The following is a 24,303-nucleotide window of genomic DNA, read 5'->3' on the forward strand; positions in this document are numbered from 1 at the left end:
AAAAATATTAAAAATCGTAGTGTAAAGTCTCGAACTCAAGAACTCTATTACCTTTTTGTTGACCTTTTACCACTACACTAGAGAAAATTTTATGCAAATGAATGAACTGGGGCCGGCTCTGAGTGCATCATTGGTTCATTATTCATTTTAATTAATTACAGTTAGTGTTAGAGATTCAAGTAATAATATAAATTATTTAACATTATTAGATCAATTAGATTTTTTTGCCCACAGAGTTCTTCATTAATAGAAAAGCTTTTTTTTTTTTTACATAATCTGAGAGTTTTCAACTAACACAAACAAAACAAGACATTACTTTACTTTCTTAACAATATTCAGAGTCTATTTTCTCTTCATTGAACTATTTCCAGAACACTACTCAGAGTCTACTTTCCCTTCATTGAAATATTTCCAGAAGCCAGTTCAACCACATGACAGCAAAGTGTAAGAAGGTAGGGTCGTTCACTACTAACCACATACTGCCCACTACAAACAAGATTTTGGTAACAAATTGAGCACATTGCTTTGTAGTTGTCATTGGAGGACTGTTGGATCGAAAAAGCCAATCCACCCACTGTTGCGCTCGATTAAAATGGGCCACCCAAACCTGATGCCGTTTTGTTCGGTTTAAACCACTTTCAACCAAATCCACACATACATTGTAGATAAAGCCAAAGCCCATGGTCTGGAATCCTTCCAGAGTTATAAATCCACCAACCTCCATAGTCCATAGGCTTAGCTTCCTTTTCCATAGACTTAGAGCACCATTAGTGGGAGGTACTCTTATGGTTACTCTTTTATTTGGGCCCAAAAACTAAATTAAAAACTCATTTTTTGGTCAATTAAGTAGAGAATCGATTCTTTGGGAAGGAATTGAGCAACCCAGAGAGTAACACAACGTGGCCTATTTTGATTCGTGGACGCAAAAATACAAAAAGGAATTGTTTTTTTTCTTTCTTCTCTCTTCTTGCTCGATCCTCTCTCTTCTATGTCGATCCAGACGGGGAATCGAAGGCGATTCAGAAAAATCAATCCATAGTTCCAGACCCAATTCATCTTTGAGCTTTGCCATCCATTCCTTCAAATTCTTCATCGGAATATCCACTCCGATCTAAAAACCGCCTTTCGTCTTCTTCTTCGCGTTGCCCTCTCTCGTCGTCGGCGGCAGATTAAAATTGCCCTTCAATTCTACAGTTGCAAGAACATGCTCTTTCAAAACCAAATTCGAGCCTTTTCACAACTAAATTTTGTTCCTTTATTGATTCTCTGAAATCAGTCTCTGTTATTTTTGTACTTTTTGCTTTCCAATGATGGGAAGAGTAGACAATTTGCTTTTATTTGATATCGTAGTGCTGAAGAAGCTCAAGAAGCTATCAAGTATTTCAACAAGTCTTTTCTTGATACTTCTCGTATATATGTGATGATGTTTAAAGGTGGTCGCCTTTTCGTGATGATGACAATGATGATGTTCTTGACACTGATCGCCTTTTCGTCCGTAACCTGCCTTACATTGCAACGTACGGGATTGTCTTGTTCATCTTCTGCTCTTTTTATATACCCTGTTTTCTGTTTATCTATCTGTTATTAATCTTATACATCTTTGATTCTCGTCAATAATCTCATGCAATAGAGAAGAAGAGCTTATGGAACATTTAAGCAAATTTGGTGAGATATCAGAAGTCCATCTTGTTCTTGACAAGGAGACGAAAAGGTCCAAAGGAATTGCCTACATCCTTTACCCGATTCCGGAATGTGCGGCAAGGGCAATGGAGGAATTAGATAACTCAATTTTCCTAGCTGTTAGTTCAGGTTTTAAAACATTTGATGGTGATGCAGGGCAATGGAGGAATTAGATAACTCAATTTTCCAGGACCGTTTGTTGCATATTTTTCCAGCCAAGCACCGTGAAACGTCTGATAAACAAGTGTTAGTGGCCTACCCTTTCTAAGTTTCGGTCTTTCAACTTGTAATATTTTTGTGAACCAGATTTTCCATTAGTTGTTTAACATGGCCCTTCTCAACAGGAATGACACTTCTAACCTGCCAAAAACATTCAAGCAAAAGAGAGAGGAACAAAAGAAAGGCATCGGAAGCTGGTGGAAATACAAAGGCTTGGAATAGTTTATTCATGCGACCTGATACTGTACGTTTTTCTTGTTTAAAGAATGCATCTGTTAATGTTTGTTAAATCTGGCTTTTAACAAGAATCAAAAGTTAGTCGCTTCATGTTTTTTTTCCGTTTTTCCTTTTGTGTTGTAGATTCTAGAAAACATAGTCAGGGTGTATGGTGTAAGCAAAACTGAGTTACTTGACCGTGAAGCTGAAGTTCCTTTTCTGTTTTTATTGTTTAATATTCCAAAGTTTGTAAAATTTTATTGTTTTCTATTTTATGCAATATAAAAAATTTAAATAATTGTTTATCATTTTAGATTTTTTAAATTTGAGAATTAATAAACAAAAATTAAAAAAATATTATTTAATATTTCAAATTTTATTAAATATGTTTACTATTCCGAATTTTGTAAAATATGTTTAATATTCCAAAGTTTGTAAAATTTTATTGTTTTCTATTTTATGTAATAATAACAAATTAAATAATTGCTTTGTCATTTTAAATAATTAAAATTTTATAATTAATAAATATAATTTTAAAAATTATTATTTAAATGTTTGAGTAACCTTCTTTGGAGTTCTCTAGTAATAGGGTGATTTTACTTAAGTTCTTTTAGGATTGCTTTACTTAATTTATGATTATTTATATAATTAAATAATATGAGAGTAACTATGGTGGGTTGCTCCACTAATGATGGTCTTAGCCTTTTCTTCAGTCTTTTCTTCCACCACGATAGCTTTTTTTTCAGTCTTTTCTTCCACCATGATAGCCTTTTCTTCAGTCTTTTCTTCCACCACCATAGCCTTTTCTTCAGTAGCTTCCTCAGCTTCCCTCTTTTCTTCCTTGTTTTCTTCATTAGCCTCTGCTTCTTTAAGAGAACCTCCTAGAACCAAAATCTCCATCGATTCTTTCATGAAACACATCATCTCCCTGATGTTATCCATGGACGACGTGATATTTTGTGCATCAAGAAGCAAACTCCTCAAGTCAGCTTGCTGTTTTGGCGTCTCTTGCGGCACCTTTGGTTTCCCGGTATCGGTACAGAAAGCCCTCCTCGAGTCGAGATCTGCATAACTCGGCTGCTAACTCGGCTGCCAACCAATGCCCGCTTCATCATCATCTCTCTCGATCGAAATTTAGGGTTTCTTAGTTTTGTTGTTCTTGTTCTTCTTAGATCAATAAGATAGAAATGGGTTTTTTTTTGCGTTTGACATGTGAGAACAAATACGTATGGGATCAAAATAAATAAAATAGATATTCGGTCTAATCTTTTTGTTTTAAAATTGATAGTAATGAAATGATTTAGATTTTTTTGGGTTATAAATATACTTGTTAGGTTGTCTATTTGATAGTACTATATTTTTGTATAGTTGATATCTGGATATTTTTTAAGAAAACCAAATGACTAGCTAGATTCTTATTTGATTATGATATTTCTAAAATTCCATTCAAACATGTGATATAATCAATTTTTTATTTGAATAAAATTTTAGAAATATTATTATCAAATAAGAATCTAGCGACTCATTTAGTTTACTTGAAAAATATATATAGATATTCAGGTTTTGGAAGGAAGATGATGTAGGAAAAAAGCACATTAGACTGTTACCAACAAACTCAAAGAACATTATTTCCAAGTGGTGATAAGGAGTTGCAATCTCTTATCAAAAGGAAAGCATGGGTATGGACTCATATTGGTGAAAAACATTTGCATAGCAAAAATTATAAAGAAGCAGAAGAGGCAATGACTAATGCTATGATGGCATTAAAAGAGAGTGACGACCATGTATTTGCTATATGTACCATCGTGAACTGTGGTGTTTCCCGACGAAAGCTGGCCAACGAAAAGAAAAGTACCCTGCACCTCCAACAAACGCGGCGGAACAAAGAAGCGTTGCATGATGCCGTATTTTAATGTTCTGTTTTGTTTAGTTTCAGATGCTCGAGTCGGATTTGTCTCGTTTTCTTAAAGGATGTCATATTTCGAAAGAAGATGAGAAAAAATTAAACAAGGAGCTTCCCGACTGCAAACAGTTCTGAGGCATATGGTGGCTTTATACTCACCGACAGCAGGAGAAGCAAACAAGTCTGGAACACTAAAAGAGCTGTATTTAGCATCACTCAAGGCAACAAGGCTTAGTGATTGCATAGCATGCATGCATTGTGGACAGCTGGAGTTGAATAAGATCTTAAGCCTCTCTTTACTTCGTCACACCAAACACCATTTTTTCATGATCGACTTCATGAAACTTTTCTTTTCAATGAAATTGAATTCTACCGTAAAACCCACCAAAAAAAAAAACAATTCTCTCGTTTGAAGCATCACCCCACACGTTAATAAAGAATGAGACGACAACTAATGGTTCAAAAATTACAGAGTGACAAAGTCTTCTTCACTTCAGTTGGTCTCTCCTAGAAGAAAATTTCTACTTCCTTTTCAGTCATCTCTAGAACATGATCTCTAGCGTCCGTCAATTCACTTTGGGGGATTAGACAAACAAATACAAAAACAATCCAACGGTTGAGAGAAGTAGACTAGTCAAAACCAATCTAGAACCGTCGATTCTACTAGCAGCACCGGATTCGCCAGTGTCTCGCTGTTGAGTGGACGGAGGTGGAACAATAGAACCATTGATGTTAGGATTCTCACCGTACAAATACTGGACTCCTTCCACGTCATTGGTCGTTAATTCTACTTTACGCATCCCCGTCGTGATGGTTGGGTACATGATGGAACCTTCGACCGAGGAATGGCCTAACCCTAGAAGATGTCCGATCTCGTGAACAGCCACCGATTCAAGATCAATAGCCTCAGTCACGGAGTTAACACCGTCGCCGCCTTCTCTGGAGATGATCCAGTTCTCTTCTGCGTCGAGGTGGAAGTGTCCGGTAGGGGGCGAGAACGCGTGAGCCAACGTTCTCAATGGACCGTCGAACGGTTCTCCGTCACCGTGCTCTCCGGAGTAGAACCCGATGAAGATGTCGGAGGTTCTGAAACTCTCCACGCGGGTGAACGTAAGGGGAGTTACCTCTGCCCAACGAGCGAACGCACGTGAGAACACGGTCTTGACCTCTTCGGTCAACTTGTTTCGCGGATCGAACGCGTAGGTTAAATCACGGCGATTGCTCGGCCACCGTGGCTCTGCGGGGAAAAGAGAGTAGCGTTTGACGGAATGGAAACGTTGACTCCGCCCCGAGAAGGAGACCTCGTAGGTTCTTCTACCGCTATGCATAGTTGATGTGCCGTTGACTACGTCAGGGTTACCGCAACGTGGGATCATGACGTGTTTGAGAGTGAGCTCGTCGAGTACACCGGTGACGTTTAGCCGGAAGTTTCTCTGGTAGATCTCGACGGCGTTCTTGAGGATATCGTCGAAGTCGTCAGTGAAGTTTCCCGAGAGAGTTTCGGGGATGTAGCCAAAATGTTGGAAGTACTGTTTAAGCTTGTAGAGACCATCGTATGTCTCGCCGACATGACATCCGGTGAAATTTAAGAAAGAGTTCCAGAGGTTTCCGGTGGCGTTACGGATGATCTCCAGCGGAATGGCTGAGGAGTTGGGATAGAAACCGGCGGAAACTGGAGAATGAACGAAGAACAACAAGAAAAACCCGAAAACACAAATCCTCATCATGGTCGTGGTTTTTGGACTATAGCCACCAAACACAAAAAGCTTAAAACATTGTATTGAAGAGGTAATATTGAGGTTTATAAGAGAATTAGTGAGAGGACAGAGATAATGCAAAAACAAGTATAGAGTCGTTGATGCTAGCTAGTTTGAATTTTCATTGTTGAAAAAAGCTGAAATTATTCAAAGGAAACTTCCTCTGTCCTCGGCATTTTTCAAAGGTCTTTGTGAGGAAACAAGACTAAAGATGCTTCTGTGGTTCTGCCAATAAATAGTGTCGTTTTCTTGATAATAACATTTGCTTGGTGCATGAACGATGCTCCGGTTAAGTCTTGGTCTAGAAATTGAGATTGGCCGATGGTAGAGGACTGGTTAAATTCAAAGTTTTTTTTTAAAGAAACATGCAAATAAAAATGGTTGAAGGCGGCAGAATCAACTAAATTGGTTGAAGTTTCGAATAGTCTTTTTTTTTTCAAAATTTAATTATAACTTTTCCTAAAGGTTTACTATTTGTTATTGGTCGAAAATGACATGACTTGTTTGTTAGGCCATCTAATTTATTTCTTAATGGGTTAACATGTAAAAGTATGAAGCCCGTTTCCATCCGGCTTTTCTACACAAAATATATAAAGTTAGAACTTAAGGATTAGTTATAGATATATAAAACCGTAGGGTTTTCAGGTTAGATCTCATTTGTTTGGGCTATAAATCGTGTTGGTGTACATTAATTTACATCCGTAGACCATCCAAGCGAGGCATAAGGAAGAGTAGAGACTTTTCTCAGAACAAAATTTAAAGCGTATGAAAAACCACACTATTGATGAAAAAGAGAAGTTTGGGGATTAATATTTTTTGGAACATTATTTTAGACCATCTCCAATGGTTTTCTCTATTTTAACCTCAAAAATAGAGGAACTCTATAATAGAGTTGACTTTTGCTCCAATGGATACCTATATTTTTTTCATCTAAAAAAGAATATTCCATAGAGATTCCATTTTTTATTTTACTATTTAATACATTTTACTTATAAAAGTTGCAAACTAACCATTTTATTTTAGTATTTGTGAAACTTTCATAAAATTATGATATTATTTAAATTTTTAACATTTATAAATATTATTTAAATATCACATTTATTAAAATAAATACATTGCATCATATAAAAAAATAAAAAAATAGTAGATTGGACAAATTTTTAGGGATATTTGTGGATCCGGAAGTAATTTACCAGAATATTAAATAATTAGTCTTTGTTGTATTAAAATAATATTATGGTATGAATAAAAACTAAAATATTTAAGTTATTTATATTTAATAAGATTTTATATAAATTTTCTTTTTCAAATAATAGTCTCAAAATTTTAAAATGTTTTTCTATACAAAAACCTTTAAAATTTTTCTATACGAAAACCTTTAAAATTTTTAAACCAAAATATTAAAATTAGTCAAATTTAACTTTATAATCAATTATCCTATTAATATACAAATTAAATTATTATTAAGATATTTAAATTATTATTAAACTATTTAAATATATATTTTGTTTATTTTGATCATAAATATAAAAGTGTTAAAAGTTCAAGGACCATTTTATAAATAGAAAAATTCAACTCTATTATAGAGGAAAAAATAGAGTTCCTCTATATATAGAGGAAAAAATAGAGATCTCTATTATAGAGGTATAAATAGAAATGGGTTGGAGACTTGGAGTAAATTTTACTTTAAAATAGAGTTAAAAAGCAAATATAGAGGTGGGTTGGAGATGTCCTTAGAAAATGGATATTTGCCTTTTGGGCAGACATTAATTTGCTAGACAATGATGATTCGGACCCGACATTTACGATGGGTTCACTTGTGTAAACATGAGCATCCACTTGACCGAGTAAATAAAAACATAGCGACAGGAGACCAATAAGACGTCCATACTTCAAACTCTATATATATCTCTTTTAATTATCTCGACCAATTTTTTTGTTTTTTTTTTTTCCTTTTTTTTCTTCTTGGTTATTCTCGACCATAGCTTTGATTTTATCTCTCATGTCTATACAACCAATGGATTTAAAAGTTTTATGTTTGAGTATATACTTTCACATACATGCTATTAAAAAAAAAACGGGTGGTTCACTTCAGGTAGATGACTATATATTCGAGGCCAAAATTTGCAAAAGAACAAGTGTGGTGGCAAAACTGTGAGTAAGTAGTATAGTTTTTTGTAAACAAAATCTGTGATACTTCTTCGACATTTTTCCCATAAGAATACTTTTTTTGTTCTCAATCATTTCTTGCTTTTACATTTTTGTATTCAGGATTCCGCTTCAGCTGCGAAACAATGTCGTTTTTAGTAGAGTCACACTCCTCAACTTGTACTCTTTAGGAAGGCTAGAGTAGCCGACGACCCACACAAAACTAAGTCGTCTCTAACTTCAATTATTTCTCCTCACTACTCTATATAGTCACGGTCATCATGCATTATTACAATGTCGTAGTCTATTATTGTCTTTTCCATCATTTTCTTTCTTCTGCTTCTCATATTTTCGATCCTTATAGTTAACATAGTACTTCCCATTGACTTACTCAGTGAGTCTTCTACGTACATTTCTTAAATATATCGCCGAATACTCTCCCTAAAGTCGAAGCACGAATTTATCAAATTACTAACTTGAGAAAAAGTAAGTCTTATTCTGACTGAGCCCAAAAATTTAGTAAGGATATATATATCAATCCACCTCTGATGACGATGTACTAAATACGTTAGGTAGAAGAAATATACGCTTAGCTGCTCTGTGAAAAGAGTCTATTAACTATTACTCTATTAGTATACATGGGATCCGAGTTATCAGTGCAAAAGCTTTCAATAGTTCCTTGAGGCAATTTAAGCTCGTCGGTTGTTACAACATCGACGTATATTCTGCTTCGGCGGTGAATTTGAAGAAGGTGGATTGTTTTTTGGTGACCAGGATAGCACCAAAGAGCACCACGAATGGGTCGCATACTGTTGGCTACACACGTACGTTACAAATTCCGAAAGAAATAATATGTTGTATGCTATGGTTGTTATATGTTATTCCATGTTTTCATTGTAAAACGTGAAAATAGACATAAATTAAGTAAAATTAAAATAGTAAACTAAAAGATGTCCACGTGAAAGTGGAATAATTTGGCTATAATAGTCTTCGCGGAGAACTTTCAAAACCCGCAAGAGAAGTCGTCGATAGCTTTCAAGTCTCTGTCTTATCTCTACATGCTTCTCTTCTTTGGCTAATTCTCTACCATTTCTTAAATTATCTCTTACCTTTCACCTCTCTATTCTATATAAATGCATAAACATACGTTAGTAATATTGATAAGTAAAGAGGATTATTAAGATGACATCTTCCATAGTCACTCCCATTGTTCTCTTTCTTCTTTTTCTTCTCCTGTCTCCATATATGAATGAAGCCCTTGGTACACAGATGGAACTAGGCAAACTTGGTGAGTCTTTTCTATCTCTAAAATATCCGTCCAAGTCATTAGTATTATACTTTGTTAGTTAGGTGTTTAAGGGGCATTTAATTTAATTTTTCTTAGTTAATTAGGTGCTCAGTTTTCGGTATAGTATTTTCACTTTCATTTCATATTGAAATTTCGTTTTTTTGGATGTGAAAATAATAGAATAGTTCCAACTTGGTTCTCAATTCAGTTTATACGGATGGAAATTATTCAATAGACAGATCATCACCAAAATTAACAAACCTCCACACTGTAGTATAAATGTGTGTAATGTGTTTGGGTGGTGCAGGTGAAGAAAAGACAAACCATCCTGATCAAGTGATGGTCCAAAGGATTCCACGGATTTCAATTCCGCGACGGTTTTTAGCGCTTCGGTATTGCCGACGCTACACCCGATGTCAGCCTCCTCCGCTTCCAATCTCTCCCAAAAGCACAAACGGACTTGGTCACTGATCTCATTATAGCTTCGGTTGGGTCTTCGGATGCCTCTATATGTATCTTTATGCACGCTTTTTACATTGTGATTTGTTTTGCGAATTCTGTTCTCCATCCATATGCAGGATTGTTTGTCATAATTTGCAGATTTATCGAATGCAAATATATATACATATATATATATATATGCATATGTGTGATAGTTTCTGCTGAATATTGTATAACTACATTAGTTGATTGGAACAATACGCAGAGAATTAGAGCACGTGCATTATGCATTGGTAGATACTCAAACCAATCTTTCACTAATATTGTAACGCCTCCGAACCGTCCCACTGGCCGGACAAACCGCAGACCAGCCCGGGGACGCCACAAGAGGACAACTGCCCGCGATCCGGCCAAGGTTCCACCAACGAATTAGGTTTCCCAGCAAGTCCACCGGCAGCCGTCTACCCGCTACGTACGTTCCTTAGGCTTTTCAACCCTTAGAACGCACGCGACGTTGTGCTGGTCCGGACTAGACCGTACCATTTCCACTTGTCCAAATATGTATATGAAAATATCTCGATTTATTACTTAAGTAAAATGTTTACAATCAACAAAAATACTTAAGTAAAACAGTTGGATCCATTCGAAAAAAAAACATGTTAAAGAAACATAGGATTTTGACCAAAAAAAAAAAAAACATGGGATTTTGCATCACATCATGAAAACACCCTATCTGGTTTCTTAATGCCAACTCTACCCACTTAGTCTTCCCTGCGAGACAAAAACATTTGTGGAGAGGAGTGAGTAATCTAAGATTACTCAATGAATTGGGTAACCCTCTAACATGCTATCTTTCCCCATCCAACTATCCCCAATCAACATACAACAAACACGCAATGCAGGCAAACAAACACACACAATCAAGTCTAGGAACAATCAAGATACTTGACTCATCTAGACCTTGACTCTAAGTTGGCATCTACGCCACAATACCCGCAACTCTGCCAGGGTAGTTATAGCTAGCAGTGCATCAAGATAACTTGACCACCCTAGACTTCACACAACTAGGCAGCCACGCCATGACTTACACCACCAAATCACATCCTAGGGAAACACAGAACCACAGAACATCCTAGGGAACCACATAAGATCCTAGGGCCCTTCGATCCTCTGTTCCGTCCCAAACACCCATTCCGCGTTGATACCACAAATGCAACCAACCAGACTCACCCAAATCCTCTGCGTTGTTACCCATGTAAACAACCGGGTATTAAAGGCTGCATCGTCATGCAACGGTTCGGGCTAGTAGCTAGCTAGACACCGAATTGTCCTTTTATGAGATCCCTCTGGATTAGCTCACTGGACATCCACATCACATGTTGGGAACAGAGACCGACCTCTAGCTACGAACCGAGACGTTTAACTCGTAGACTAGCTAGGACAAGCACTTAACTCTAAGTCTATCAACAAAGAGAATTAAGCACTAAAACATTGATACAAAATCAAGCAAGATAAACAAGCATCACAAGCAAGCAATCAAGCAAGAACATCACATCACCTCACACAAATCTTAAGAAGCAAGGAAGCAATCATGCAACTTAAGAATTTCTACTCATGCATGCAACACTAAATATGCACCCATCCCACATTTAATCCCCCATGATTAATTTTCTCCATATATTAATTTATGCATGCAAACAATTTATTCCACATTTTACACATACATGCGGCTCTTTTCTCCCAGGAGATTCTCGCATGTCTTAAAAAAAATATTTTTCCAATGGACCGATCTTCCATCAAATCCATGAGATTAAATTTCTCAATTTTTGGGCACACATGCGGCTGTTTCCACCTCAGAGATTCTCGCATGGTCTCACCAAAAATAACCCATCCCGTAGACTGATCTCCCATCAAGTCTACGAGGGTCTATCCTTTCCAAATTATTCATGCAAATTTAAATAAATAATTTTTAACATGCATGACACTCCCATGTCCAAATTTTAAAGTAAGAAAAATTCTTACTAATTTTCCATTGATCCAAATGATCAAGAAAACCCCAAATCGAGCATGCAAGGCATTTCACACTTACAACTGATTTTTTAAAATATTTTCCACCAATCAAATGATCCAAAAACCTCCCAGATCGAGCATGCAAGGCATTTCACACTTGCAGCTGATCTTTAAAAACATTCTTCCTTAGGTTTTCATGCACTTCACTCCCAAGAATGCATGAATCCATGAGATTAAATTTCTCAATTTTTGGGCACACATGTGGCTCTTTCCACCTCGGAGATTCTCGCATGGTCTCACCAAAAATAACCCATCCCGTAGACTGATCTCCCATCAAGTTTACGAGGGTCTATTCTTTCCAAATTATTCATGCAAAATTAAATAAATAATTTTTAACATGCATGACACTCTCATGTCCAAATTTTAAAGTAAGAAAAATTCTTACTAATTTTCCATTGATCCAAATGATCAAGAAAACCCCAAATCGAGCATGCAAGACATTTCACACTTACAACTGATTTTTTAAAATATTTTCCACCAATCAAATGATCCAAAACCCCCCCAGATCGAGCATGCAAGACATTTCACACTTGCAGCAGATCTTTAAAAATATTATTCCTTAGGTTTTCATGCACTTCACTCCCAAGAATGCATGAGCTAGATCTACATTCAACAAGGAAAATGCAACACACAAGGGCAGATGCAAGAGCTAGAAAGCTAACACATCTCCCACAAACAACAAACCTCAACTTGAAGAAATTGGCCGATTGGTCTTCACCACACCACACCAATCTGACAGCACTTCCCCTTGCTTCTTAGCTCTCAAGCTTCCACAAGATCCCCTCTTCTTCCTCCTCTTTGCTCGAAATCTCTTGGTTTTCTCTCCAAGAGTTTGAGAGAAAATTTTTTTATAGTTTGGGTGTTAAGAGAGATTTTGGTCGAAAATGAAGAGAAAGAGGAGCTATTTATAAGCTCTTTGGTCAAACTCTTGGGCTAGGCAGGTGGCAAAAGTGTGGCAACAAATGTCTCTTTTTACGCATGGATTTTGCCACGTGTCGCCATCTTGGCTGCATGTGGCGCGTGTATCTCACGTGCTGGGTGAAGGAGACTTAATCCTTCGACACGTGGCAGTCGCAGCTCATGGCCGGACTCTTCATCTTCCTCCTTGTCCCGACCACGTTCTGTATGTGTCCCACGTCCAATTAAACACTCGTCTGTGGGGCATGGTTCCTGGTCCGTCTCTGACCCACTCGTACCTCGCATACGTTGTAAATGAACTTTTCTCCTTTCGTCTTGTATGTCCCACTCGTACTTGACACGTACCGTGACCTACCCATCCTTGGTCTCATGGTACCTTGGCCGGTCGGCTGGTACACGGCCATTACATTCTTATGGTCCGTTTACGTCATTCTCACCATTTTTCATGGCCATTCCTCTCTTTATTCATCCTTTACACTTTTCACCATTTTCTCCCAACGTCCATCGCCTAACTCCCTCATCGACCTAGGGTTCATGTCCGTTCTTCTGTCATTGGTCATTTCGCGACATAATGACTTTCCCCACAAGTTACTTCAGTCATTCCTCGAGATTTTTCTTTCTCCGTCTTTCCGAGGTATTTCCACATCCTTTTATTGCGTTTTACTCGTCTGGTCCGTACTTCTTGACACGGGTCACTACAAATATAGTATTAGTTCGTTTAGTGTAGAGAAATTTAAGAATCTTTTTTTTTTTTTTTTGTCATCATTGAATCGACAAGGCCCGATTCATAGCCAAACCCTATTACGCGGGGTAACGCGACTTACTGGAGTCGAACTCCGGTGGGATCGGTCGCAGAGGTGGTGATGTAACCACTTGACTAAAGACACTTCCCCAATTTAAGAATCTTTTATTAATTTTGTATGTACATTGGTGAGAAATCCAATGAGTTTCTTATTCATACAATATTATTATTTTTAATATAATTTTATTTATTCTATTATTTTGTTTTTATATTTTATCTTAAAATTATTTAAATTATTAATATTTTTTAGACAAATTAAATTGTTAATTAAATATTTTTAATTTTATTAATTAGTTATATTTTATATTATATAACATATTATCAAAAATGTTAAGAAAAAAACATATTATCAATCATAAAATTATAAATACTAACATAGTTAGTTTCATAATATTAATACTTTTTAAAACTCTCATAATTTTTTAATCATATTACTATTTTCTTATCAACTAATATTAATTAAAATAATATGAGTATATAATTCAAAATTATGCATAATGGAATTTGTTAAAAAGCTAATTTTATTTTATGATTGATAAAAAAAACAACGCATAAACTGTTTAATTATAACAAATTCTAGCAACTTAGAAAATGACATTTGTCATCTGATGTGTGGATATCATGAATTTCTCAAGGTTTCTCATGAAAATCTATTTTCCTTAATTTTTATTAAAAATATTATTATTTATTTATTTTAAATTTATATTTTATTCTGAGAAACTCTCCTAGAACATATCAATGCACATGGTCTTATATAACACAATGTATCCATGCATGGCTAATATCGTTTACAGACATATAAAACAATTAATGCGTAACATGTGTCACAAAAAGTATCCAGAGAAAAAGATAAGGAAAAACTGTCATTTAAACCATGAATTTTCAAATTTTGGTCATTTAAACCATGAACTTTGTTGTAGGTCATTTAAAACATTAATTTTTGTTGACTAACCTTTTTAAACATGAATTTTTGTTGACTAGGCCAAAAAATACATGACGTTAGATCTGATAACTGGACTACTAACAGACGTTACTATGCTGGTAACCACTCTCTGTTAGTAATAAAACGACGTCGTTTGATGAAAGTCTTAATTTAAAAAAAATGTCATTTAAACCATGAACTTTGTTATAACATCTACTTTCATTAACTGGATTTTTTATACATCAAGTTTCGTTAACCAAGCCAAACTCGACATGACACTAAATATACTAACAAAACAAGTGATATATGGTGCTTTTAGCGTCTTTCGTCTTTCTTTTCATATTCAGTTTTTGTCGTTTTGTAATGTTTTATGTTTTTTGTTTTGTTTTTGAGTCTTTTTCATGTATTAGAACATTACACTAGAGTTTGAAGGATTAATCACTTTGTTTTAGATCTATAGAATTGATTACTTTATTCTAGATTCTAGGTTTTTCTATACTACACTTGTGATGCTCCTTGTGTTTGTGATCTTGATCATTGTATTTGTATTTGTGAACGATTTAAGTAACACATGTTAGCAGATTTAATATCAAGTTATGGTTGACTAAAAATTAATAGTCAATAAAAATTAATGTTTTAAATGGTCAAAATTTAAAAATTTATGATTTAAATAACATTTTCTCAAACATAAAAATCCGTATTTCGCAAGCGAAAAAATTATGAGGCGAGCGATATATATATAGAAATCTTTCTCGTTCATATATTTTTGTTTTCTTACCACTTGGCAGTATAGATCGATCTAATTAAGACATTTTTTTTTTAGTTTGAAAACAAAGGGGAAATTCTGCCCGTTTCTGAATTTGGGAGATGACGAGATTGAGTTAATTTTTTTCCTTTTCATTATAAAGAAAATTATCATTTACTTATATTCTCTAACTGTTATTAAAATTTAACATATATTATATAATCTATCAAAACCGCTAAATCGAACTTCAGATAAACGAAAGAACTCGAGAAGAAATGGAGGAAACATACTAAATTATAAAGCAAATCAGAATGTACGTATAACTTGAAACACTGATTAGCTACTTTAACAAACTTCTAGTTTGCGTCTTAACCGACTCTAGCCGTTTTTACTGTATCCACCGAACTGGTTTGTTTTAGGGCATCTCCATTGGTGGTATGTTAATAACTTTTGTAGAAACTTTGAGCATTAAAAGTAATTAAAAAAAATGAAAACAACGATCAAAACTTAACCATCGATGTTAAAGTAAGGGTTTTTAGAGTTGTATCTTAACTATAGCGTGTCCGTTTCTGATTGGCTAAGAATTTTTTTTTTTTTTTCTTCGTCTCTCCTCTCTAGAGTCTGGACTCTTTCTCTCTGCTCACGGCAAAAACTCTCCGAGAAGGAACAATCCGTCGAATTGAGAGTTTGGTTCAATCGATGATTTCTCTGGCTTCAGTGTTGGCGTCGATTACAAAGTCAGAAGGTATTCTTTCTCTCCTCTTCTCTTCTCTCCGTCTAAGCTACCATTGTTCGTTTGAAATGAGGGTTTTCTGATTTGGGAATTGATTTTAGTAAACATAGGGTTCTTTCAATTTGGCATTGATGTTAGCAAATTTATGGTTTACGGTTGTTAGCAGCTTGAGAATTGGATAAGTTAATGGTTAAATGGTTTGCGTTTATGGCCTTGAGTACTTTTTTTTTTTATGAGTTTGCTTGATTTTGATTCATTTCTCTGTTTTTTGGTAAGCTTAATTGGAGAACTTGCAATAGGTGGTAGAGGTATTCAAGGTTCTTTGCAAAGTGATGATGCTTCTGCACTCGGATACACTCTTCTTGTTGAATATGTGTTTGACATTTCTTTTCCATCAAATCAAAACGCCCAGGGATCAGCTGATGTTTTGACGGACATGCTTGGGGCTCTTGATCCAAGTCATCCAGAGGTAGAACAATATGGCATGATTAGATTAAATGGCTCTGTTGTTTAATCTGATTTGTAACACTTACTGTTCTAACTGCTGTGACAGAGTTGAAAGGAAGAACTTATAGTTGATTAGATAGATTTTGCTAATGTTGAAAAAGACTCTTTTCTTTTTTTCAGAGATGAGGAACTTATACGTAATGCCCATTCCTTGCTCATATCAGTTGAATCCCAAGACTTGGATTGCCAAAATTCATTCAACTCATATCTGCTCCATTGAGTAAACTGAGCAATTGCCTCCTGCTCCATTGGATACTCAGGAAACCAGGAAGTATCCACCATCAATGTCTGCTAAAACCAACAAGAGGCAAGATTCTCTGTTTTTTTTAAGAAGCAGAGAATTTGATGAAACTAATAACAAGAAGATGAAGAAGACAGGAAGAAGACAAAGAAGAAGAGAAGAAGAAGACATATATATACTTGCATATATGTAATTGTAATAGTTTAGGATCAACCATTGGACACATAATTTGAAAGTTTCTTAATGAAATTCTTAACTCAACATTTTTCAGTTAAGCAACTTTGTTTACTTTCCCATTATAAAACTTTCTTTTCTTTTCTTGTTATTTTTTGGGTTTTGATGTAGATTTTTTTGTTAGTTAATTACGTTTTTTTTTTTCAACCATTGGCCACAATTGACCGGCCTATTAGCTAAATTTCTATTTTTATAGGAAGCAGAACACGATCCTTAGTTTGATGGTGCCTTCTACAAATGAATTTACCTTTTACCACTGTACTAAGGTTACTTCACAGTTAATTATGTCTTACAACTTTTATAAATGAGAGAACTATTCATCATTTGATATGTTTTTTTTTTGTTAACCATTTGATATGTTTGTTATACGTGGAAAATAATATTAAATAGAAAATACTACGTATATTTTAATACTCATTTACCTTGTCGAAATGATCTCGTTATTGAAATAGAAAGACAAGGGAATATAAATATACTTATGCGTAATTAGAGCTAGGAGTCCTCCTCTACCTCTCTAGAATTGCCCTTGTGTCCCTTTGCCTCATCACTAGTCAGTAGTCACTAGAGTTTGTAAATGACTTACTCTTAACAAAGCAACCACTAGAGTAAGCTCCTTGTTAAATGATGGTGGTGCATCTTCGCAGCCACAGCTTTAGGCTCCACCAGTCTCATAACTTGCAACCGGCTTCGTCGTTGATTTAGTCCCATTTCCTGCAATATGGTTAGCAACTGAGGGATTCTTTCGCTGGTGACTTTTTTTGGGGCAAGAGGTTTTGACACTTGACTTGAGAGCTATTACGTGTGATAATTAATTAATCATATACCGACGTAATGTAATCTGACATCAACTAATTAACTATTACAATTATATTTTACTTACGTCCGGATAATTCCAAAAATTGAGCACTCTCTTCAAGTTCACTATACTGTAAAGAAAATAAACTAGATAATCAAATTCCAGTGACTAATTAGTATGTACGGAATGTTAGCAGACGGTACGTAGAGTTTAATCAAATTTATAGCTCTATGAATTTACTAAATTTCAAATGTTGAAACAGAAACAATAAGAAATATTAACACGTTACACTTTTCTAGTATAGAAGTTTGATACTTTTTTTTTGAATTTTTCCCATAAGAATACTTTTTTTTTTCTCAATCATTTCATGCTTTTACATTATTGTATTCGGGATTCTGCTTCAGCTACGAAACGATGTCGTTACATGTACTATGCATGAATATTAGGAAGGCTAGAGTAGCCGACGACCCACACAAAACTAAGTCGTCTACAGCTTCAATTCTTTCTTCTCTCTACTCTATATAGTCACGGTCATCATTATTACGATGTCGTCGTCTATCACTCTATTGTTGTCTACTTGTCTTTTCCATCATTTGCTTTCTTCTGCTTCTCATATTTTCGATCCTTATAGATGACATAGTCCTTCCCATTGACTCAGTTAGTCTTCTACTGTTCTACGTACATTTGTTAACTATATTACCCAATACTCTAAAGTTTTCAAATTATTAACTTGAAAAGAATCAAATCTCTGGATGAGCCCAAAAATTTTAAAATTATATGCGAGTTGCTCATAAGAAGGAACATGTTTGTTTTGGATCATATATAGCACATAAAAATCCACCTCGATGATGCATGTGCTAAATACGTTAGAAGAAAATAAGATCAGCTGCCGTGTGAAAAGAGTCTATTATATGTCTGGTTACAATGCAAATGCTTTCAGCGTAAGGCAATTTAAGCTCGTCGTTGGTTACAACATCGACGTATATTCTGCTTCGGCGGAGAATTTGAAGAAGGTGGATTGTTTTTTTGGTTTTTTAAGAGACGAGGATATCACCAAAGAGGACCACACATGGGTCGCATACTGTTGACTACTCACGTACGTTACAAATTCCGAAAGAATTATAATATGTTGTATGCTATGTTGTTCTGTTATTCCATGTTTTCATTATAAACGTGAAAATAGACATAAATTAAGTAATATTAAATAATAAACTAAAAGATGTCCACGTGAAAGTGGAATAATTGGTTAGAAAGAAAAAGAAAAAACTAAAACACTACAAGCGAATAGTCTTCGCGGAGAACTTTCAAAACCCGCAAGAGAAGTCGTCCATAGCTTTCAAGTCTCTGTCTTATCTCTCCATGCTTATCTTCTTTGGCTGATTCTCTACCATTTCTTAAACTGTCTCTTACCTTTCACCTCTCTATTTATATGAATGCATAGACGTACGTTAGTAATATTGATAAGTAAAGAGGATTGTTAAGATGACATCTTCTATAGTCACTCCCATTGTTCTCTTTCTTCTTCTTCTTCTCGTGTCTCCACATATGAATGAAGCCCTTGGTACACAAATGGAACTAGGCAAACTTGGTGAATTTTTTCTATCTCTAATATATTCGTACAAGTCATTACTAATTTACCTTGTTAGTTAGGTGTTTAAGGGGCATTTAATCTTTCTTAGTTAATTAGGTGTTCAGTTTTAAATTTCGTTTTTTGGGATGTGAAAATAATAAAATAGTTTTAGCTGTACCACGTTCCAACTTAGTTCTCAATTCGGGTTATACGGATTGAATAGACAAATTCTCACAAAAAGTACCAACCTCCACACTGTAATATAAATGTGTGATGTGTTTGGGTGGTGCAGGTGAAGAAAAGACAAACCATCCTGATCAAGTGATGGTCCAAAGGATTCCACGGTTTTCAATTGCGCGACGGTTTTTAGCGAGTCCGTGCCCATTCTACTCCCGATGTAAGCCTTCATACTCACTTCCAAAACCTCCACAACTTCCTCCGTGCCAAGTCTATAACCGATGTAAGCGTCATCCTCCGCTTTCAAGCTCTCCCAAAAGCACAAACGGACTTGGTCACTGATCTCATTATAGCTTCGGATGCCTCTATATGTAGATGCACGTTTTCTACATTGTGGTTTGGTTTGCAATTTCTGTTCTTCATCCATATGCATGTGTTATTTGTCATAATTTACAAAGTTATCTAATGCAAAAATACATACATATAAATATATCAACTGGGCTACTAGAAGTTCCCTTCCTTGGTTGATCATTTTAAAAGGACTGGGATTCTCTGTCCTTTAACTGATAAAAGACAAGAATTTCCTTGCGTTTGCAACTTTAATAGTCTCGGAAACATTTGGTTTGGTTTCAGTAGAGAATGAACAACAGAACAAGCCAACCAGCTGTACGTAGACATAAGTGTGATTGGCAAAACATTTATTCGGCCACATTAATTATGCTTCACTAGAGGGAGTGTATATTATTGTACTTTTTGGGCAAAATTTAGAGAAATAATATAAAACGTAACCAAGAATAAACGCCAACATCCTTTTTTGCCTATAAGATTATGTTTTGTTAATCTTGTTTGTCGATCGTGAATAAAAAAACTGTTAGACACTTTATTATATAGGCCTAGCAATCGGATACAATTACGAATTAACAATATCCTAAACCTAATCCTTCCTGATAAATTTCTACCGAAACCTCTAAACCGAACTTGAGATAAACGAAGAACTCGAGAAGAAATGGAGGAAACATTAACATACTAAATTATAAAGCAAATCAGAATGTATGTATAACTTGAAACACTAATTAGCTACTTTAACAAACTTCTAGCTGGCATCTTAACCGACTCTAGCCATTATTGATTGTATCCACCAACACCAACCGGTTTGATCCTTGAGACACCCATCAAGTCTTTAATCATGTGTGAAGGTTAATATAGAATTGAAATTGAGATATCCGAACAAGAAAGAAATGAATTTGTGGTAGCTAGCTAGACCCTTTGTCAAAATATCTGGAAGCTTTGGTTTGATCCGTTATAATACTAAGACTTGATAATATACAGTAAAACCTCTATAAAGTAATACTTTTTAAATTAATATTAATATAAATTAATAGATTTTTTCTATTCTTGAGTTAGGTCGATATAAAAGATGGAATAATTCGAATAAAATAATATATTTTTTGAAATTCTATGTAAAAATATGGACTCATCAATTATCATAAGTTAATAATGATATATTTAAAAACATTTATGACTATTGTTATTTGTTTATTCTTGAATTTGCATTTTTGTTGGACCTCATCTCTAATCTTTCTCATTGCATCAAAATTTCTTGGTGTTGTCTTCTCAAATAGCATCCAAAAAATGTGGATGCGATAATTGCTTTCTTACGTGTAGTTGGTTCTAAAAGTACTGCAATATCTTCTTCGACTTCATCATCACCATGAAGAATAGTAGCATCAATAACTTCTAAATTCTGAACTTATGAAGATTTATAATTTTCTTTAAATAATCAATTAAACTATTAACATCCATCATATTAAGATAGCCAAGACTATAAATTAAATTTTTTTATAAAAATGAGAATTATAATAAAAGTATCTTATTTTTTAATATAAAATTTTTAAAACTATAAAAATAAAAAATCTATTCATAAATTAATAAAATGTTAATTTATTTATAAATTAAGAATTATTAATTTATCGTTAAATTAAAACCTCTATAAATTAATAAAATTTTATAGTCTCGACATTATTAGTTTATAGAGGTCTTACTGTATACGTTCTTATGCATGGATTATTTACTGAGGGTCAACTAATTGGTTAGGTTACTACTTCCTAACAAAGACCACAATACTATAGACTAATAATTACCATTTTTATTTACTGAGGATCTACTATGAAAGTTATTAATAATATAATATTCATTTGCAGTTAAAACTGATTTAAATCATACAAACCTATGACTGATATTTAAAGTACATACAGTATTCAGTTTTATTTATCAAACAATACTTTTTCTATTCAAAAACTATACCTGAATCATCTTGTAATTTCATTTTTTGATTAATGATTTTTTGTTCAAAAAAGTTGTTTCTTAAAAATATATCTATAGTACGTTTATATAACTTTATATAAGTTTATGCACAGTTCAAGTATATTACTTAAATAATAACAAACGTTATAGGGGGTGTATTGAAACCATGATTTTGGAAAACTGAGCCCAAAGACAACACCATATCTTCAACTTTTATCTCTCCTCTATGCTGTATAAATGCTCGAATTAATCAAAGTGATCATCATCATATCTTCACTATTAAGATGGCGGTGTCTTTAGTTTCTTCCATCACTTTCTTTCTTCTTTTCATCATACTCTCATTTTTTGTAGATGGAAACGTTTTTGCTGCCCGAATGGAACATCGCAAACTCGGTGAGTCTTTTACCTAGCTAGTAGCTATATATATATATATATATATATAGATTACTTTTTTTGTTTCTTTTATAACTCATTTGCTATTTTATTTTATAAGTTAGTTCAATATATAGCTTAGAGGCAAATTATCTTTGAAAGTACTAAAGGCTTGACAATATCTATGCCATATGTAATGTGAAGGCGGAGCAAAAGAAACAATTGCGATGAGGAGGAACTTGGAAGAAAATGGGCGCCAAGGCTCGAAAATTGCAGCTCACGGGAGCACGTCGCGACATACTGGACAAAAAACAACTACTAAGGGCCTGACTGGTTCAAACGCTGCGGTTGCGGGAGATTGCGGAGCGGGCGATTACGGTTTCAAGCGTTATTAAGCGTTTTGAACTACTGGTTTAGCGGTTTAAAATTGGTGCATTTGCGGGAGGTTTACGACTGGTTGACCAGCGGGTGCAATAGCGGTTGGAACATAATAAATGTGATATAATATATAAATGTTTAAAACACCAAATTTTTATTAAACTTGATTTATAATTAAAATTTATTAAAAAATACTAAAATAATTACTCAAAAAACAAATAAATTTCATATTGAAATACTTATTCCTTTATGCATTTGGCTTTACACCAAAAATTAATCAAGTAATTTGATAAATGACAAAACATATGCTTTAGATCGTAGATCTTTTCTCTTTTATCTTAGATCGTGGTCAGTAGTTGCATCTAGGCCTGGGCATTTTAACCGAATCCGAAACCCGAACCCGAACCCGACTCGAAATAGGCAGTTCGGTTCGGGTTCGGATAGGGTAAAATACCCGATCGGATTTGATATTTCATGAGATCGGATACCCGATTGGGTTCGGGTAATACCCGATACCCGAACCAGATCCGAAGATACCCGAAATAAGTACAAAAATGCATCTAAGTGGATACGAACCCAATACCTTATACATTATTTGGTGCATCATAAACCATTTTACCACCTTAGTTATTATGTTTAGTATAAAAACATTAAATATTTATCTATATCTATATACATATGCAATCTAAAATTCCTAATTGACTTATTTTTTTCTTCTCAATCAACGGAAGAACTCTAGAATCCTTTAAATCAATGTATTTTTTCATTACCCAGATCAATTTTATGAGATATATGACAAGTAAATCTAAAAAACTGATTGACAGTTTCTGGTATTTGACTTTTGAGGAGTGAGTGAGATTGGAAACAGAGATTAATATGAATTATATCATCTAATTTGCTATAGATATTGTTAGATTTGGTAGGAGATTTGAAAGATTTGGTTCTTGAAGTGGTGGCTATGGATGAATAAATCTAGGGTTTTTGGCTGAAGAAGAAAGATGAAGAAGAGGGAGGTGGAAGATAATTTTTTTTTTCTTTTCACGACAATTTTTTTTTTTATGAATTCGGGTATACCCGAAATTACCCGAACCCGAACCCAAATTACCCGAACCCGACCCGAAGTTATAAAATACCCGATCGGATTTTATATCTCTACATCCGAAAATCCGAAAACCCGAACATCCGAACCCGAATCCAATCGAATACCCGAATGCCCATGGCTAGTTGCATCGGTAGGAATGGTCAAGTGAGAGCTGAGAAGAGTCACTGGTGATTTGTTTTAATAATTTTCACAAATAATCTTATTTTCTTAAATTTCTAATGAAATATTATATTTATTTAGATTCTTTTGAACTTATGTGCGATGTGCCATTAAATTTACATCAAATTTTCTGGATTATTGTTAATTGGAATATTATTATTATTTTTTTTTTTTTGACAGCAGAAATATTATTTCTTCTAATTGTTTATTTTATAATCTCTGCAATCGTATCTGTACTTCATTTTCTCCCATCTTTAATAAGTAAAATGGTTAGATAGAAGATATAACAAAAAAAATTCATTATCATTGATTTCTTTTAAGATTTTTCCAAAAAAAAAACAAAATTCCAACCGCAATCGCCCGCAAACGCTTGCGGGAAGCAGCTTTTGGAATTCAGTGGTTTGAAGCGATTGGGAGAGATTAGGAACGATTGAGAGCGTTTTGTGTGATTGATTCCAATCGCTAGCAACCGCTACCAGCCGCAAACGCTGCGTTTGCGGGAGGTAGCGGGAGAACCAATCAACACCTAAAAAGCCGTCCGAAACCCGTCCTAATAGAGCGACGCCCCAGAGGGTTATTACTTACCAATCCTTGGCGCACCAGAGGAATCTGGACAACGCC

The 24,303-nt window shown here is 34.7% G+C and overlaps 2 protein-coding genes and 5 long non-coding RNA genes across 8 annotated transcripts; 6 read left to right on the forward strand and 1 right to left on the reverse strand.

Moving 5' to 3' along the window:
- Positions 1 to 737: 737 nt before the first annotated feature.
- LOC104756787 (uncharacterized) lies at positions 738 to 2,413 on the forward strand. Its single transcript, XR_762324.3, has 4 exons — positions 738 to 1,517; positions 1,631 to 1,926; positions 2,025 to 2,143; positions 2,260 to 2,413. It is a non-coding gene; the product is annotated as an uncharacterized LOC104756787 (long non-coding RNA).
- A 1,877-nt stretch (positions 2,414 to 4,290) lies between these two features.
- On the reverse strand, positions 4,291 to 6,001 carry LOC104756788 (metalloendoproteinase 3-MMP). Its single transcript, XM_010479436.2, has one exon. It carries the CDS (start codon positions 5,743 to 5,745, stop codon positions 4,603 to 4,605), a length of 1,143 nt encoding a protein of 380 aa, XP_010477738.1. The 5' UTR covers positions 5,746 to 6,001; the 3' UTR covers positions 4,291 to 4,602.
- A 1,663-nt stretch (positions 6,002 to 7,664) lies between these two features.
- Positions 7,665 to 8,872, forward strand: LOC147923509 (uncharacterized). Its single transcript, XR_015586841.1, has 2 exons — positions 7,665 to 7,933; positions 8,047 to 8,872. It is a non-coding gene; the product is annotated as an uncharacterized LOC147923509 (long non-coding RNA).
- Positions 8,873 to 9,085: 213 nt separating this feature from the next.
- On the forward strand, positions 9,086 to 9,929 carry LOC104756789 (uncharacterized). The gene is made up of 2 exons (XR_762325.2): positions 9,086 to 9,211; positions 9,519 to 9,929. It is a non-coding gene; the product is annotated as an uncharacterized LOC104756789 (long non-coding RNA).
- Positions 9,930 to 15,561: 5,632 nt separating this feature from the next.
- Positions 15,562 to 16,865, forward strand: LOC104756790 (uncharacterized). 2 transcript variants are annotated; one of them, XR_762326.3, is made up of 3 exons: positions 15,562 to 15,854; positions 16,119 to 16,311; positions 16,470 to 16,865. It is a non-coding gene; the product is annotated as an uncharacterized LOC104756790 (long non-coding RNA). The 2 variants fall into 2 exon arrangements; XR_015586842.1 differs by having other exon boundaries at positions 15,669 to 15,854; positions 16,142 to 16,311.
- Positions 16,866 to 19,090: 2,225 nt separating this feature from the next.
- Positions 19,091 to 19,857, forward strand: LOC104756791 (uncharacterized). The gene is made up of 2 exons (XR_762327.3): positions 19,091 to 19,208; positions 19,483 to 19,857. It is a non-coding gene; the product is annotated as an uncharacterized LOC104756791 (long non-coding RNA).
- Positions 19,858 to 21,955: 2,098 nt separating this feature from the next.
- On the forward strand, positions 21,956 to 22,565 carry LOC147923510 (uncharacterized). Its single transcript, XM_087495407.1, has 2 exons — positions 21,956 to 22,064; positions 22,248 to 22,565. Exons 1-2 carry the CDS (start codon positions 21,956 to 21,958, stop codon positions 22,436 to 22,438), a joined length of 300 nt encoding a protein of 99 aa, XP_087351533.1. The 3' UTR covers positions 22,439 to 22,565.
- Positions 22,566 to 24,303: the final 1,738 nt, after the last annotated feature.

Source organism: Camelina sativa, chromosome 17, assembly GCF_030686135.1.
Source record: "Camelina sativa cultivar CO46 ecotype springtype chromosome 17, ASM3068613v1".
Taxonomy (NCBI): domain Eukaryota; kingdom Viridiplantae; phylum Streptophyta; class Magnoliopsida; order Brassicales; family Brassicaceae; genus Camelina; species Camelina sativa.